This window comes from Orcinus orca, chromosome 2 (assembly GCF_937001465.1).
Source record: "Orcinus orca chromosome 2, mOrcOrc1.1, whole genome shotgun sequence".
Classification (NCBI taxonomy): Eukaryota; Metazoa; Chordata; class Mammalia; order Artiodactyla; family Delphinidae; genus Orcinus; species Orcinus orca.
In genome coordinates, this window is record NC_064560.1 from 166,940,165 (window position 1) to 166,954,609 (window position 14,445).

Genomic DNA, 14,445 nt, shown 5'->3' on the forward strand with positions numbered 1-14,445 from the left:
CAGTGTATTGTTCTTTTAAAACAAGAGAATTATTGTCATTAATTTTATTTCTTAAATATCAACTGATATTTCTTAAATATCAACTGATATTTAAATATCTAAAATATCAACTGATATTTCTTAAATATCAACTGATATAGGAAGTAATGTCATATGTAAGACATATAAGGTCATATTATGTTTTCATTTTACTCTCCTATCGTTGCAAAAATTAATATGCTATGCTCTCTATTTAACAAAACTGAGAAAATCATAATTATTTTTATCCTACTATAATATCCATGATTATAATCCTTGCTACCTATTTTTTATCATTATTCAGAGTAATCTCTTAGTCTTAGAAGCAAACTCAGTTTTTAGTTCTTAAAAATAAAAAGGTTGGGGGGATGGAATATGAAATAAATATGGGAAAATATTAGCATTTGTCAAATCTGAGAGATGGATACATGGGTGTTATACTGTTATGTGAGAAATATTTCATCATTTAAAATATGAATCACAAAAAAAAGAGAGCAAATTTATGACTTGTGAGCAAGCCCTAAGTTATGTTTAATCAAAATCTTATTTAGTTTTCATCTGAATACAGGATTCAGAACTATGTTTGTTTCATTCCGCAGAACTAACATGTTCACAGATGCACTTTTCTTGTCATCCCAGACAGATCTTCTCCTGCTGCCTTAGCATCCTCTGTTTTATGCTTTTGCATAACGGTCCATTCTCATGAGAGTTTTCCTTGTATGACATATCATATGCCTGAAAAAACTAGACAGTCACTCTGCTTAGGCACTCGACAAGGAAACAGAGGTTCTAGTCCTAGCTCTGCCACTTACTGCTCCGCCTAGCCTTTAATATGCTACTTTGCCTCTCTGAATACCACTTTCCTTTTCTGTAAAATAGGCATATCATACTGTTCAATCTACCTCAGAGATTTATTGTGAAATAATAAATGGAGTTATATCATGCAGTATAAGTGAAGTTACAAATCCTCTGACAGTTGCCATACATTGGTCCCTGTCCCTGTAAGCTATGATCTCTTACTAGGTCCCACACACCGGAAGTATGCAACTGAAAGTAGAGTTAAAGAGATGGGCAGAGGGAGATAGAGAAGGGCAAGCCCCAAAGAATGCTCCCAGCTCTGCTACTGAACACAATGACCCCCAAAGACCTTTCCAATTTTAAGATTTGATGATTTTGTGAATCCATCAGCCACAGAGAAGAAAGCAGCATTGAATGTATTCTTTGAAACATAATAAATTACAGTAAGGACTTGCTTGATATAAAATTCCTTTTAGTTTATTTCTGCAAGTTAGAAAATATCATGTGAAGAGTTGATGACTCTGCAGTTGTACAAAATAGGAAAAAGTCTTTCCCAGATAATATGAAAACAAGGAATAAGGGGGAAAAAACATCACTGAAAAGTATGTTTATTTGCAGCCATCAGCTAGCCTGTCCCAGGAACTTTACCCACCTACAAAGATGTTGATGTGTATATCACTGCTGCTTTGTTTCCAATGACTTTGCCATAATCCTGTAGAGTTGACAAGCTATAAATTAAATATTGTAAGATTGGTAGAATTAGCAAATGTCTCTTATACTAACACAAAATTATATGTTGTGTTGATAATAGTCATTGTCCCTTCACCTGAATCACATCCTGCATCACCCTGTGTTTGTGATGTTTTTCCCATTTACTCCATAGGCCAACCATTGGCTCAGCTTAATGATTCAGCAAGGCAAGGGGACCAGAGTGCTGGGCATGCAGTGATCAGGAATCCATCACATACCTATCTTATAGTATTGCAGTACAAAAGAATAATTTGTTATCTTTTTCCCTAAAGCTAAATGAAAAAGATTGATGAAAAATCTGTTCAAAATACATAGTTCAAAAATACACCCATTTTTTAATATAATTCTTCCAAGATGTTTGCCCAACCAAATTAGCTTCAAAATTCATGTCAGGGATTTTTTTTTAAGTTTGTTTGTTTTTTAAATGTTTTACACATAGATCCTACCTTCATTGAATACCTGGGTATCTTTTTGGCTGCATAAGCAATTAACTGGATGATTTCAAAGGATCCCTGTGTTATAGATTGAACCTCATGTGAGCCATTTTTCAAACTTTTATTGTTGTCTCCTTGGGAACTTGCTCACCAAAGCCAAACAACCTCTGGTACACTCATGGACAGGCCAGTGCTTGAGGAGCAGGAGAATTTTATCTAGAGTCAGTAAGAGAACCTAATAGTAAATGGAACTATTCAGGCTGGAACCAGGCCTAGCTTATTTATTGAGCCCTTTGGGCTTTTCACATACAGTTCTATGAATGTATTTGAGGTCCAATCTATGATTTTCTTCTGTGTTAGTCATAGATATTCTCCTAAATAAAAACAGTCAAATATGCTAAAGTTGAACTCTGCCAGGTTGTTAGGTTTGTATGATAACTTTTGTCAGTACCACAGTAATAACAACAACAACCAACCTTTCTTATAAACTCAGTTTGTACCAGGTACTATCCCACAAACTTATATATATTATGTTACTTAACCCACATAACAACCCTATACTATCCCTACCTTACAGATGGAAAACTAAGGCAAAGAAAGGTTTAGCAACTTGTCCAAGGTTCTACATCTAGCAGGTAGTAGCACCAGGATTTAAACTCAGGCAGTCTGACTCCAGAGTTCACACTCTTAATCTCTGTAATGTGCCACCTCCCAACTTTGTCTCCTGAAGAGCCTCTTGGGTAGATCTCAAGTTCCTCTCCTTACCTCTGTCACCCCTGGATAAAATTTGTGCTAGTTACAAATCTCCTCCTCCTCCTCCTTTTCCTCTCTTCCTCCTCCTCCTTCATCTCCTCTCCCTCCTCCTCATCCTCCCATGAAATAGTGCATCAAGGGAAAAGGATATGAACAAACTTCACTACCATGAGAGATTTGGGAGAACATATGCAATCCCATTGAGACATCATTTGATTTCAAGTTAACAAAAACCTGCTGATTCTAGTTTAAGCAAAGGGGGGGATTTATGGGAAGAGTTGTCTCCTGGAGCACAAGACCAAGAATATGCCTCAGGAAGGACTAAAAACAAGAACTAGAGCATTAGAAGCCAGGATGGTTCCCTTTTTAAATGTACATGTTAGATGTCTATGGAGGAGAAAGGGAAATACCTCCCTTCTCCACAGGGTAAAAAGTTCTTAGAAAACAAGGGTTTAGGCTGAACAAATATTTCTCAAAAGGCACCTTTTCTGTACTCCATCATTTGAAGGTAAATGCAAGTGCAGTGCACATTGCCCAGTAGCTTTGTATGCATTTAAAATTGTGACTAAACAGTCCCTTTCAGCTATTGCCTGATTTCCTGTCCCTCCAGAAACCCTGATGGTTGGCATTTTGTTTTTTTCTCACTTGATTAATCTCAAGTTAGGCCTTTGCAACCCTTCTAACATCAATAGGATAAGACTGTTGATTTCACGCCATCCTTCCTCCCAGGCCTTCCATCTGTACAATCAGAGGGCCTGGTGCACTTGTCTTTTCAGTTGACTGTCAGGAATCTCACTAGTTTCAATCCCTAACATTCACCCTGTCCCTTTATCCTCTCAAAATATCTCATACTGTCTCTGCCTTCCTTGTTCTTTTTTTCTCTACCTTTTTCCCAATAAACACCTACTGGCTCTTTATATTTTTAGGGACCCCCCCCCACCCTTTTCCCATTAGATGAAGTTCAAATTCTTGACCTTGAGAGCCCTCCAAAATCATGCCCTACACTACCTATCCCAGCCGTTCCAAGTCAGGTCCCTCACTCAAGCGGTTCATTTTCCCCATTCATCGAGAACACCACAGGCTTCATCACAGTCCGATCCTCTTGCTTACAAGGCCCTTTCCCATTCCTTCCCACCTGTAAAAATTCAGCCCATTTCTCAAGGCCTAACTAAATTAAGTCATATTCCCTCTAAAGAGTCCTAAGTCTCCAACACCTAGGGCGATCAACTGTCCTGGTGTGCCTGAAATTTCCTAGGAAATGTAACTTTCAGCACTACATCTGGGATATTCCTAGGCAAACTGGGATGGTTAGGCAGCCTATCCACACCTCACTGTCTTCCCTCATTATACTGCCTTTTTGGGTAAAAAGCCTGTGAAAGTACCAGTAACTACTATTTCCACACTTACAAGTTTCTTTCTCCACAATGAGTTATGCTTTTACTGTGCAGAGACCTTTTTGATTCCCACTTCATACAGACTTTTGTGCTGTACTCATGTTAATGCCTACTCGTTGAATAGGTGGTCTAGTTTTTAGTTGGCACTATATTTAAAATCTTTTCCTTGTGTGTTAATTTATTTGTCTTTATTTTTTTTCCAGCCCAGATGACTTACTCAATGCCTTGAATGAGGGTATCAGTCGTGCTGATGTCATCATCACATCAGGGGGTGTGTCCATGGGGGAAAAGGTATGAAAAAATGAGGTTCATGAAGTCTGCAGTTGATTAACAGTGGTGTGGTAGTCATCTGGTATCCATAACCAGACTCCCACAAAGCTGAAAGTCCACAGGGCTTCAGAAATTTCTGGGCATTCTAAAAGGTATGCAGTGCAGATAAGTCAGAGAGCTTACCATCTCAAATTAAATCCAGGAGTGAAGGTGTTACAATGTAGATAGGTATTCTCTTCATAGCAGACAGATTGCCGGGTCAGTCTTCCCTCAAAGTCTCCTAGAGGTCTTGAGCCCTGGGTAGAGCAGATTGCTGCAGTCCTCTCCCAAGATCACAAAGGCTAGGCTGAGGTCTGCATTGTAGCAAAGCTATAAGAAATAATTTGCAACATGTCTGTTATCATTACCATCAAACTGCCTGATGTGCTCTGAGCATCACGAGGGCAAACCCTGAAGTTAAGAGTACTTAAATTTTAAATTTCTTATTTCCAGGGAGTATTTCATATAAAACTTATCTTGGTTGCTAATGAACTTAATTATGGGACAGTACCTATTTGGCAGACCAGAAGTTTGCTTTTCCAGTACTTCTGAAGAGGCAACAAGCTTATAGCTTACATAGGCTTGGCAATTATGGCTCAATTATGGTAAGAACAGAACACTTCTGGACCTTAACGTTCTTTATTAGTGCTAACAAAGATGTCATTTATCCCAGGGATTTGCTCACAGGTCAACAGCCAATATAGTAAAGCATATTGGTTTTCTTTTTTTACTCTGTGTAGTAAGATACACTGAACCTTTAATTTACTAGGAAGGAGATTTTTAGGAACTGGGCATCCCAGAGTATTCCATAGAGCTAATAATTGTCCTTCCTAACTCCTTGAGGGGGAATCATATGAAAGAAGAACCAGGAAGAAAGAGAGAAAGCATCAATGCAGCAAACTCCTGCCAGCCTGCAAATTCTAGTCCCCAAAAGAATTCCAGTGTACCTCAGTAGCAGAAAGAAAGAAAAGTGTAAGAGAGAGAACATCTGCTTCAGCCCAAGGGCAGAGCCTGAAAACCAGTCACTGAAAAGACAGGGAAGTTAGTCAAGGAAAGATCCAGAAGCATTATGTAGCACGCATGAATTTTAAGAGCAGAAACTCAGGTACACAAGAAATTTATTTATGTGATTCAACTTAAATTCTACTGTGAGTACCTATGCTACAGAACTGGCAGGAAATTTTATTTAAGCCACTATAGGACTAATTGCCTCCAAAAATTATGCCAAAGAACTGGGAGGGGCTTAAGAGGCAACAGAGCATCAAGGAGACACATCTGGTCACCAGTCTTCGCTGGACACATCTAGAGTGTCCTTGTCATGCCATTAGATCTCAGATCTTTGTTCTTTTGGGCCATGCTAATAGCACTGGGATTATGGGGAGACTGGGAGTCTTAGGGCAGAGGAAAGGGGCCCCTGCTGCTTGTGGGACCCACAGACCTCTATCCTCTTCTCAGCCAAGGAGAAATGACTCTTCCATAGTTGCTTCCCTCAAAATCTCTCCCCACCCCCACCTCCTCCTGTTTCACATAGCCTTTGCGAAGAGTTTTCATTTTTATAAAACACCAAAAGTTTCAGGTAAACAGTATCTGCTTTCTGCCCTAAAAACTAAAGAATTGTGTGCATTACTATAAATTTTCCAGCACGTACAGAATTGTAAAATAGCTCAAAGACAATGAAACGTGTAGATAATCGATAAGGATACGCTAGACTGGACATCAAATAATTGTTTCTTCCTATTTCAAGGTCTCTTAATTTTTCCTAATAGTGTCTCCCCCACCCCATATGATCAAAATAATCACAAAGATCATTACTGATCACAGAAAAGGACTGGTCTCATAGGTTTGCCCTGATTATTTAGCAACAAAAGTATTAATTAACCATATAGGTCTCCTTGAGTTTGTTTTACACATCTACAGCCATATAGCAATAGAATATTAAAACTAATGAACAATATTCCAAACAAATAAATAATTTGTTAAAATATTTTTTATTTCCCTTAACATTTCATTTAGTCCCATGGTTTTCTTGTTCTGCTGGATCTTGGGTTAGCAGTCTGCTTTCTTGAAACCATCTGTTTTCATTCTAAAGAGTCCTGGGATTCCTGACTCAGTCCACTGGTACTGTACAAAAGTTATCTAAGCTATATCACCTCAGCAGCCTGTACCCTAGAGACTATTCTTTGAAGCATCAATAGTTCAAAATACCTATGATTGTCCTTTTCCCTAGTGCTCTGAGTCTCTTTGTTGCAGACACAAACTATTTACTGTAGCTTATATAGCAGAGCCTTCAGGCCAGCATCAAAGTAAAACAGAGGCTTTCCTTAGCTAGTAGATATTTAATACCTGTGCTTAATTTATTACTGTAACCAATAATATTAGAAGATAAGTGAGATTCTCTATTGGTACACAGTAGGTAACTATTTCATAAAAGTTTTGGTCAGTGTTTCCCCTGAGGGTGAAAACATATTATGAACAGCAAGGGCATTGTCAAATCTCCAGACACTTCCCATAAAGCATACAATTTCTGAAACATTATATTAATGACATTTTACCTGCATAAACCTAACCTAGAGCACAGTGAGCCTTTCTTCTCAGATGTAACAGTAACTCCCTTCCTCTGAAACTCCTGTAACGGTAACATATCAAACAAACCTATTTCTAATTTCTCTTTTTATAAGATGAAAGAACAAATCTTCGTGACTTTCTAGGGGCCCTCTAGGAAATTTCAAACATAGTCTTAGGCGTTGAAGATATTCTGAAAAAATTTTTTTTTCCTAAATTTAGATCTGATCTTTAGAAGGCAAAAAAGAGTTGTCAAAAAAAAAAAAAAATTGGGCACCTGATTAAGATAGGATCATAGCTAACTAAGAAACATACTTGGTTACCTAATTTTTCAAAGCAACAATAAAATATTTGAAAACAAGCATAGAAGGTAACATGATCATAAATAATATTGGCTCATTCATAAATTAGGAACCTTTGTTCTATACTTCTTTATTTCCTTAAATAATCAAAGACAAAATAAACAAAAAGGCATATTACACAAAAAGAATAACCTTACATATCATAGGGAAAGCATTAATCAGTAAAGCAAAGAAGTAAGCTCGTCAAAACTGAGTGAACTTACTAAAATTTTAATATATTTCTCAGCTTCATTTCAAACACAGGTAATTAAACCAAGGCAAATCAAAGTCATTTTCAGAGTTTTGTCCTTTATTATGCTTTTTTTTATATGTTGGAACAAACTGACACTTTACTTTAGAACTAAGAGTGGTCTCCAGACCAAAGAGGGTCCTGGAGACTCTTTAAGTGGGTCTGCAAGGTTAAATCTATTCTCATAATAAAACTAAGACTTTATTTGACTTTTTTATTTTCCTTCTCTCATGACTGTATAGTGAGTTTTTCCAGTGACTGTATGATCTATAATATCTCATCAGACTGAATATGGAAGCAAATAAGAGAATCCACCTGACTTCTATTAAGCTGAACATTAAAGAGATTTTTAAATTATAAAACAATGTATAAACAATAAGTTACTTATGTTAACATGAAATAGCTTCATCACTGCTGTTTACAAATGAACCAACAAATAAATATTCTTAAATTCTTAGTTTTAATTTCTAATACAGTAAATATCGATAGACATAACCCACATAACAAAAGCTCTAGGGATCCTTAATGGATTTTAATTTAAGAGCATGTAAAGGGTCCTGAGACCAAGTATTTTGAGTATTGGACTTTTTTTTAAATATTTTTTTTTCCTGAAAAGTGAAAGAATATGCATAGTTTACTTGTCTGTCATGATTACTTCTAACATAATTGCAACCACCCATATTTATTATAATGTTTAAGAAAATCACTAATTTCTATTTCACAGCAAAAATTAGGGGGCATCAATCATTGACAAATCATATGTAAGCATTTTAGCGGACTAGCAAAGTTCATAAACACAGAATACAACTTTGTACAGCCACACACATCCCCTTTGTACCTTCTTAATGTAGCAAAAATGAAAACATACTCATTAACACGACCCAAAGATATATCCTCTCTATGGCATATTAAAATAAGAAGCAAAGTATAATGTATTAACTAAAAGTCATGCTTAGTAAGCAGTGATCGAGTATCCTATTGTACTTAGAAATCAAGGTATCTCATGATTATTCATTAATTAATCAATTTAATAACTGTTCAAGATTTTAAATTACTTAAAAATCTTGAAAATTATTTTCAAGCTGACATTCTACAAACATAATTACTATTGAAATTAAAAGTTTGTCAGAATAATGATTCTATTTCATTGAACCAAATTTTAGATTTTTCACAATCTTAAGTATTATATAAGAATAGCGTTAGACTCTTTGATGAGTAACCTATATAATTTTAGGAAAAAACAAACCCAAGCAAAATAAAATGTATTTTCCTACTTAACACTGATAAGAGAAAGAACATGGCTGGGTTTGCTTATTAACCAAAATAATTAAGCTAGTCTCATTTGCCAGAGATTTACCTTAACTATGTGAACTTTATTCTTAAAATTATAAGAAGAATTTTTTTTAGTGCAGCATATTTAAAATAGTATAAGATAAATTTTCTTATTATCTGGGAACTTTAGGAATATTCTATTTATGTAAGTACTTATCTCTCTAAATGAATCAGAATAGAGTATCTTTAGTTTAAGAGACATTAGAAGTGTTTCGGTGTGTTTGTTTTTCTCCCCGTTGGCAAAGCAAACTTTATTGTGGGCCTAAGATCAGGGCTCTTCTCTTCATGTTCTGCTAAACCAGAGAGTTGGGGATGAGAGGCTCTTGTGTTTCCCCTGCAACACCTCCATCACATTCAAATTCAAATGGAGAGAGCCAGGGTAGGGGACACCCTGAATCTGCAGCATACTCCGAGGAAGGCCCACTGTGCATGGTGGTCTCACAGGCATATAATTTATGAATACCCTCCAGAAATAGGAAAACATTTTACACTCACAAAACAAGATAAATGCCTTCCCTGGATCACAGACACATAGACACACAACCACATAAAGAATATACAGCTTCAGGGACTTCCCTCGTGGTCCAATGGTTAAGAATCCGCCTTCCAATGCAGGGGACGTGGGTTTGATCCCTGGTCGGGGAACTAAGATCCCATATGCCGCAGGGCAACTAAGCCTGTGCGCCGCAACTAGAGAGCCTGTGTGCCACAACAAGAGAGCCCACATGCTGCAACCACTGAGCCCGCGTGCTCTAGAGCCTGCATGCCACAACTAGAGAGAAGCCCACGCACCGCATTGAAGAGCCCACTTGCCGCAATGAAAATCCCGAGCGCTACAACTAAGACCCGACGCAGCCAAATAAATAAATAAATAAATTTTTTTTTCAAAATACAGCTTCAGCTCTACAACTTCAACCACAGATTAAGAGTAAACACAGAAACAAACAAACAAACAAAATTAGTCTACAAATAAAGAGCTATTTTCCTTCCTAGAGGTCACAAAATTCTTAATTGGTTTAGGCTCAAAATGACAGACAAACAAACAAGAAAGACTAACAAACCAGATTCTCTATCTTCTCTTACCTAACAGAATAGATTTCAATCACCCATTTATAGGAATCACCAAATGGTCAGACCATAAAACCGAATTCTCAATCATTGATGCTACAAAGGGGAATACCTTATTGGCCATGCATAGAACCAAAATTAATAGAGGAGGCAAAAATAGAGAAACCCAAAGTTAGCAGATTTCAGGTTTTATTACTCCTTGGCATACACTCCAGAAACCAAAGAATGATGTATGCAGGTTTAAGCCAGCCATAAAATGCACTTTTCTGGCAATTGAGTTTACTTGGTTTTGTCAGATAAATCAATACGGCATCTCAGTGGAGCCTTCAGAATTGTTAAGGTATAGTTTTTTAAAGATAAAATCATGAATCTCATATATTTTTTTATTTTATAAAATGAACATGTGTCAATGATTTTATTTAACTCATTAATTAATGAGGGAACCAGTAAGATGTTGCAAGAATTCTAAGAATTCTAAGAATTCAAAGAACAGAGACACCTATAGGTAATCAGAAATGCTGAAATCAGTCTGCTAATGGATGCAGAACTGTTCTATATCCACAGGAGAATAATCAATTACACCGCCACCAACAGAATTAATTTGCATTTCTTTGGATACTAATCATGTTCACCATCAGTTTTCTACAGCTTAATTTTTATAAAATAGCACAAAGACAATGAAAGGCACAAATAACCCAGAAGGTTGTTTGGATATCCAATAATCTTTTTTGCCCATTTCAAAGTCTTTCATAATTTATCTGACATTGTTTGTTCTTACTTGAGTTGAGGGAAAGACCTGTCTCCTTCATCCATTCGTGTTTCTTCTTCCTATCTGGATCTAGCTTTCAGAACATCAGACAGAGGTCCTTCCTGCTTCTATAGGTAGACAAAAACTTAAGAACAGTGATGATTCTCAGCTTTTATTGCTATGTCTGGTACAAACTTTCCATCACAAGAAACATGAAGCATTTCTTCATGTTCAGAAAGAATGAAAAGGGGCATTTTTACAACAGAAATGCTTTTTTTTCAAGAAAAATAAAATACTTTCATTCATTTAACAAGTAGGTAGTAAGCATATATGCTTTCCAAATTCTGTATCATTACCCATAAGGCCCTGCATGTGTGGCCTCTGCCTGTCTCTCCAACCTCCCCTTATGCCTCTTTCCTATTCATTCACTACCTTCCATTGTCTTTTCAGTTCTAGACACACTCTTTACTGCTCTTGAAGGTTTTGTATATATACTTTCCTCTGTCTGGAATTCTCATCCCTCCACACTTCTCATGGCTGAGTCCTTCTCGTCCTCACCACCTCTTTTAAAATGGCCTTTCCTTATTCTCTACCTCATACCGTTATTCTCTATCCCAGCACCTGCTTTTTTCCTTCATAGCATGTACCACACTTTATAGTTATTTTATTTGTTGTTTTATTTTAGGCTGTCTCCTCCTCCAGTAAACTATAACAGGACATCCTTGTGCCAGGGACCATATGTATCTTGTTCACTATTAAATCTCTAGCACAAATAGAATTCCTCATACATAGTAGGCACTCAAAAATATTTGTTGAACTAGCAAATGAATGAATGAAAGTCATGTGCTAATCACCATGGACTCATTATATATATACAGAGGGTTTCTGATCTCACAAACTTTATAGTAGAATAAAGGATACATATCTGTTATCAGGCAACTGCAGTATTACTTAAGTGTATGATGTCAGGAGGACATAGTACTATAAGAACACATAAGAAAGGCCTGGAGATTTCTGCTTCTACTATGATGGAGTGGCTTATTTGGACCAACTCTCCCACCAAGGACAACTATAAAAGCTATGGTGGCACAGTGGTTAATAATCTGCCTGCCAATGCAGGGGACACGGGTTCGAGCCCTGGTCCAGGAAGATCCCACATGCCGCGGAGCAACTAAGACCGTGCACCACAACTACTGAGCCCCCGTGCCACAACTACAGAAGCCCACGCGCCTCAAGCCCATGCTCCGCAACAAGAGAAGCCATCGCAATAAGTCAGCCCACCGCAACAAAGAGTAGCCCCCACTCGCTGCAACTAGAGAAAGCCTGTGCACAGCAACAAAGACCCAACACAGCCAAAAATAAATAAATAAATAAATTTATTAAAAATAAATAGATAAAAGCTATGTAAATTCTTTTAAAGAATAAGAAAAAGGTGTCCAAAAAGAACAACCAAGACAGATAGGATTCAAGGCACCAAGATCTCAGAGAAAAGTGAACCACAGAGAAGCTGAACTGGAATTCTTCACCATATATTTCCTCAAGGCATTTACTAACTCCTAAGCCAGGAGGGACAGGGGATGATGTAATGGTCAAGAGGTCAAGAATCTAAGCATAACAGAATAGCTAAAAGGCTAAGAAAATAAGCAGAGTTTTCAAAAGTCTTAAGAGTTCAAGACCTGCTGTGGAGGAGGGACCCTGGCAAATATCTCAGGCTTTCAGTTTAAACCCTTGAAGTGCCGTGATCTAAGAATAAGGACAAACTGGAAAAAAAGCAGTCTTCACAAAGACTGCAATTGAGCCTCAAATTATCTCAGTCTCTGATTATATCAAGGTAATCTTAGTTAAGCTGCTAGAAGAAATTAAATTCTTTCTGGAGGAATAGATCATCATTCAAAACCTCTGAATTTTTTTCATATATAATGTTTGGACTTTACCAGAAATAGCACAAAATAACTAAAAATTTAGAAGGGAAAACAAGATAGTACAACCCTAAAAATGGTCCTGACATTTATATTGCCTCATATGGACTTTTAAAAACTGTAATTAATGTGTTTAAGAAAAAGAAATGACAAAGAATTTCACTAGAAAATTAGAATCTATTTATAAAAACTAAATGAAAATTTGGAAAAAATATGGAAAAGAGCATAAAAGACATATGGGATTTGGTGAAAGGTGTAACATATGTGTAATTGGAGTCCCAAAAGGAAAGGAGAGAGTGAACAAAAGCAATATTTAAGAGATACTGGCAGAGAGTTTTCCAAAACTAATAAAAGACATAAAGCCAGATATTCAAGGAGTTCTGCTAATCTCAAGCAGGATAAATACAAAGAAACCATATGTAGGTAGTCATAGCAAAACTACTGAAAACCAAGGACAAAGAGAAACATCTTACCAGAAGGACATGTTACCTTCAAAGGACCAAAAATGGAACTAACAGAAATGATTTAAACAGAAATTATGGAACTCAGAAAACAATGGAGGGACTTCCCTGGTGGTCCAGTGGTAGAGAATCTGCCTTCCAATGCAGGGGACACAGGTTCAATCCCTGGTCGGGGAACTGAGATCTCACATGCTGCAGGGCAACTAAGCCCACGCACCACAACTACTGAGCTTGCACGCCTCAACAAGAGAGCCCATGTGCCGCAAACTACATACCCCATGCACCCTGGAGCCCGCACACCACAACTAGAGAGAGAAAACCTGCACGCCACAACTAGAGAGAATCCCACATGCCACAATGAAGACGCGACACAGCCAAAATAAAATAAAATATTAAAAAAATAAAAACAAAATCAATGTGTTCAAAACAGAACTTCTAAAACATAAAAGAGAGAGAACAATGGAATGGCATTTGTAAAATGCTGAAAGAAAATAAAAGCTAGTGTGGAACTGAACTAGATAAAAACTGAACAGACCTATCCTAAAGGGAGTTTTTCAGGTGGAAAGATTATGGAAGCATGAAAATGTAGAAAGGACTAAAGAGCAAAGGAAAGGGTTAATATGTGGGTAAATGTAAATGAATTGTTATCTTGAGGTTTAAATGTATATAAATATATATTGAATATATAGAGTATATATTGTTTGTATAGTATATGTAGAATGTATATATATAATAGTTATATATATACACACACACATATTTATAATGTATATAGAGTATATGATACATGATAGCACAAAAAGGAAAGAGGAATGGATGGAGTTAACATGTTTTAAAGTTCTTACATTGGGAAGTGATAAAAATACCAAATTATGATAGATTGTAGTAAGTTAAGAATGCATGTTGTAATCTCTAAAATAACCACTAAAATAATAAGAGAATGTGTAACTAACAAATAGAAGAAAAAGAAAATTAAATAACAAAAAATTTTGGTGAATTGGAAGAAGACATGAAAGAAGAAAAAGAAATAAAAACAAAAGTGACAAATAGGTAATGAATAGGAGGGCAATAGTTTTAAACCCCAAATATAGCAATAATTATATTAGGTGTAAATGGACTGAGTCCTCCAATTAAAAATTGTCATTCTGGATTTTAAAAAACAACCAATTGCATGATGCTTATCAGAGACCCACCTTAAATATAAGGACACAGCTCATTGCAAGTAAAAGATGAGAAAAATGTTACAAGGAAAGATAGCTGGTATGACTCTCTTGATATCAGAGAAAATTAAGATAAAAAGGATTACTA

General features: G+C 36.5%; 1 protein-coding gene across 15 annotated transcripts in view; it reads left to right on the forward strand.

The window, feature by feature from the left end:
• The window catches only part of GPHN (gephyrin), a 621,731-nt gene that overhangs the window by 588,038 nt on the left and 19,248 nt on the right, over positions 1-14,445 (forward strand). For all 15 annotated transcript variants that reach the window (XR_007475727.1, XM_049706375.1, XM_049706371.1 and 12 more), the window contains one exon: positions 4,351-4,438. Coding sequence is in view for 14 of the 15 variants with exons in the window: in XM_049706375.1 (XP_049562332.1) it covers positions 4,351-4,438 (88 nt within the window). In the remaining variant the exon portion in view is untranslated. Of the gene's footprint in view, positions 1-4,350; positions 4,439-14,445 lie in introns of those variants that run through there.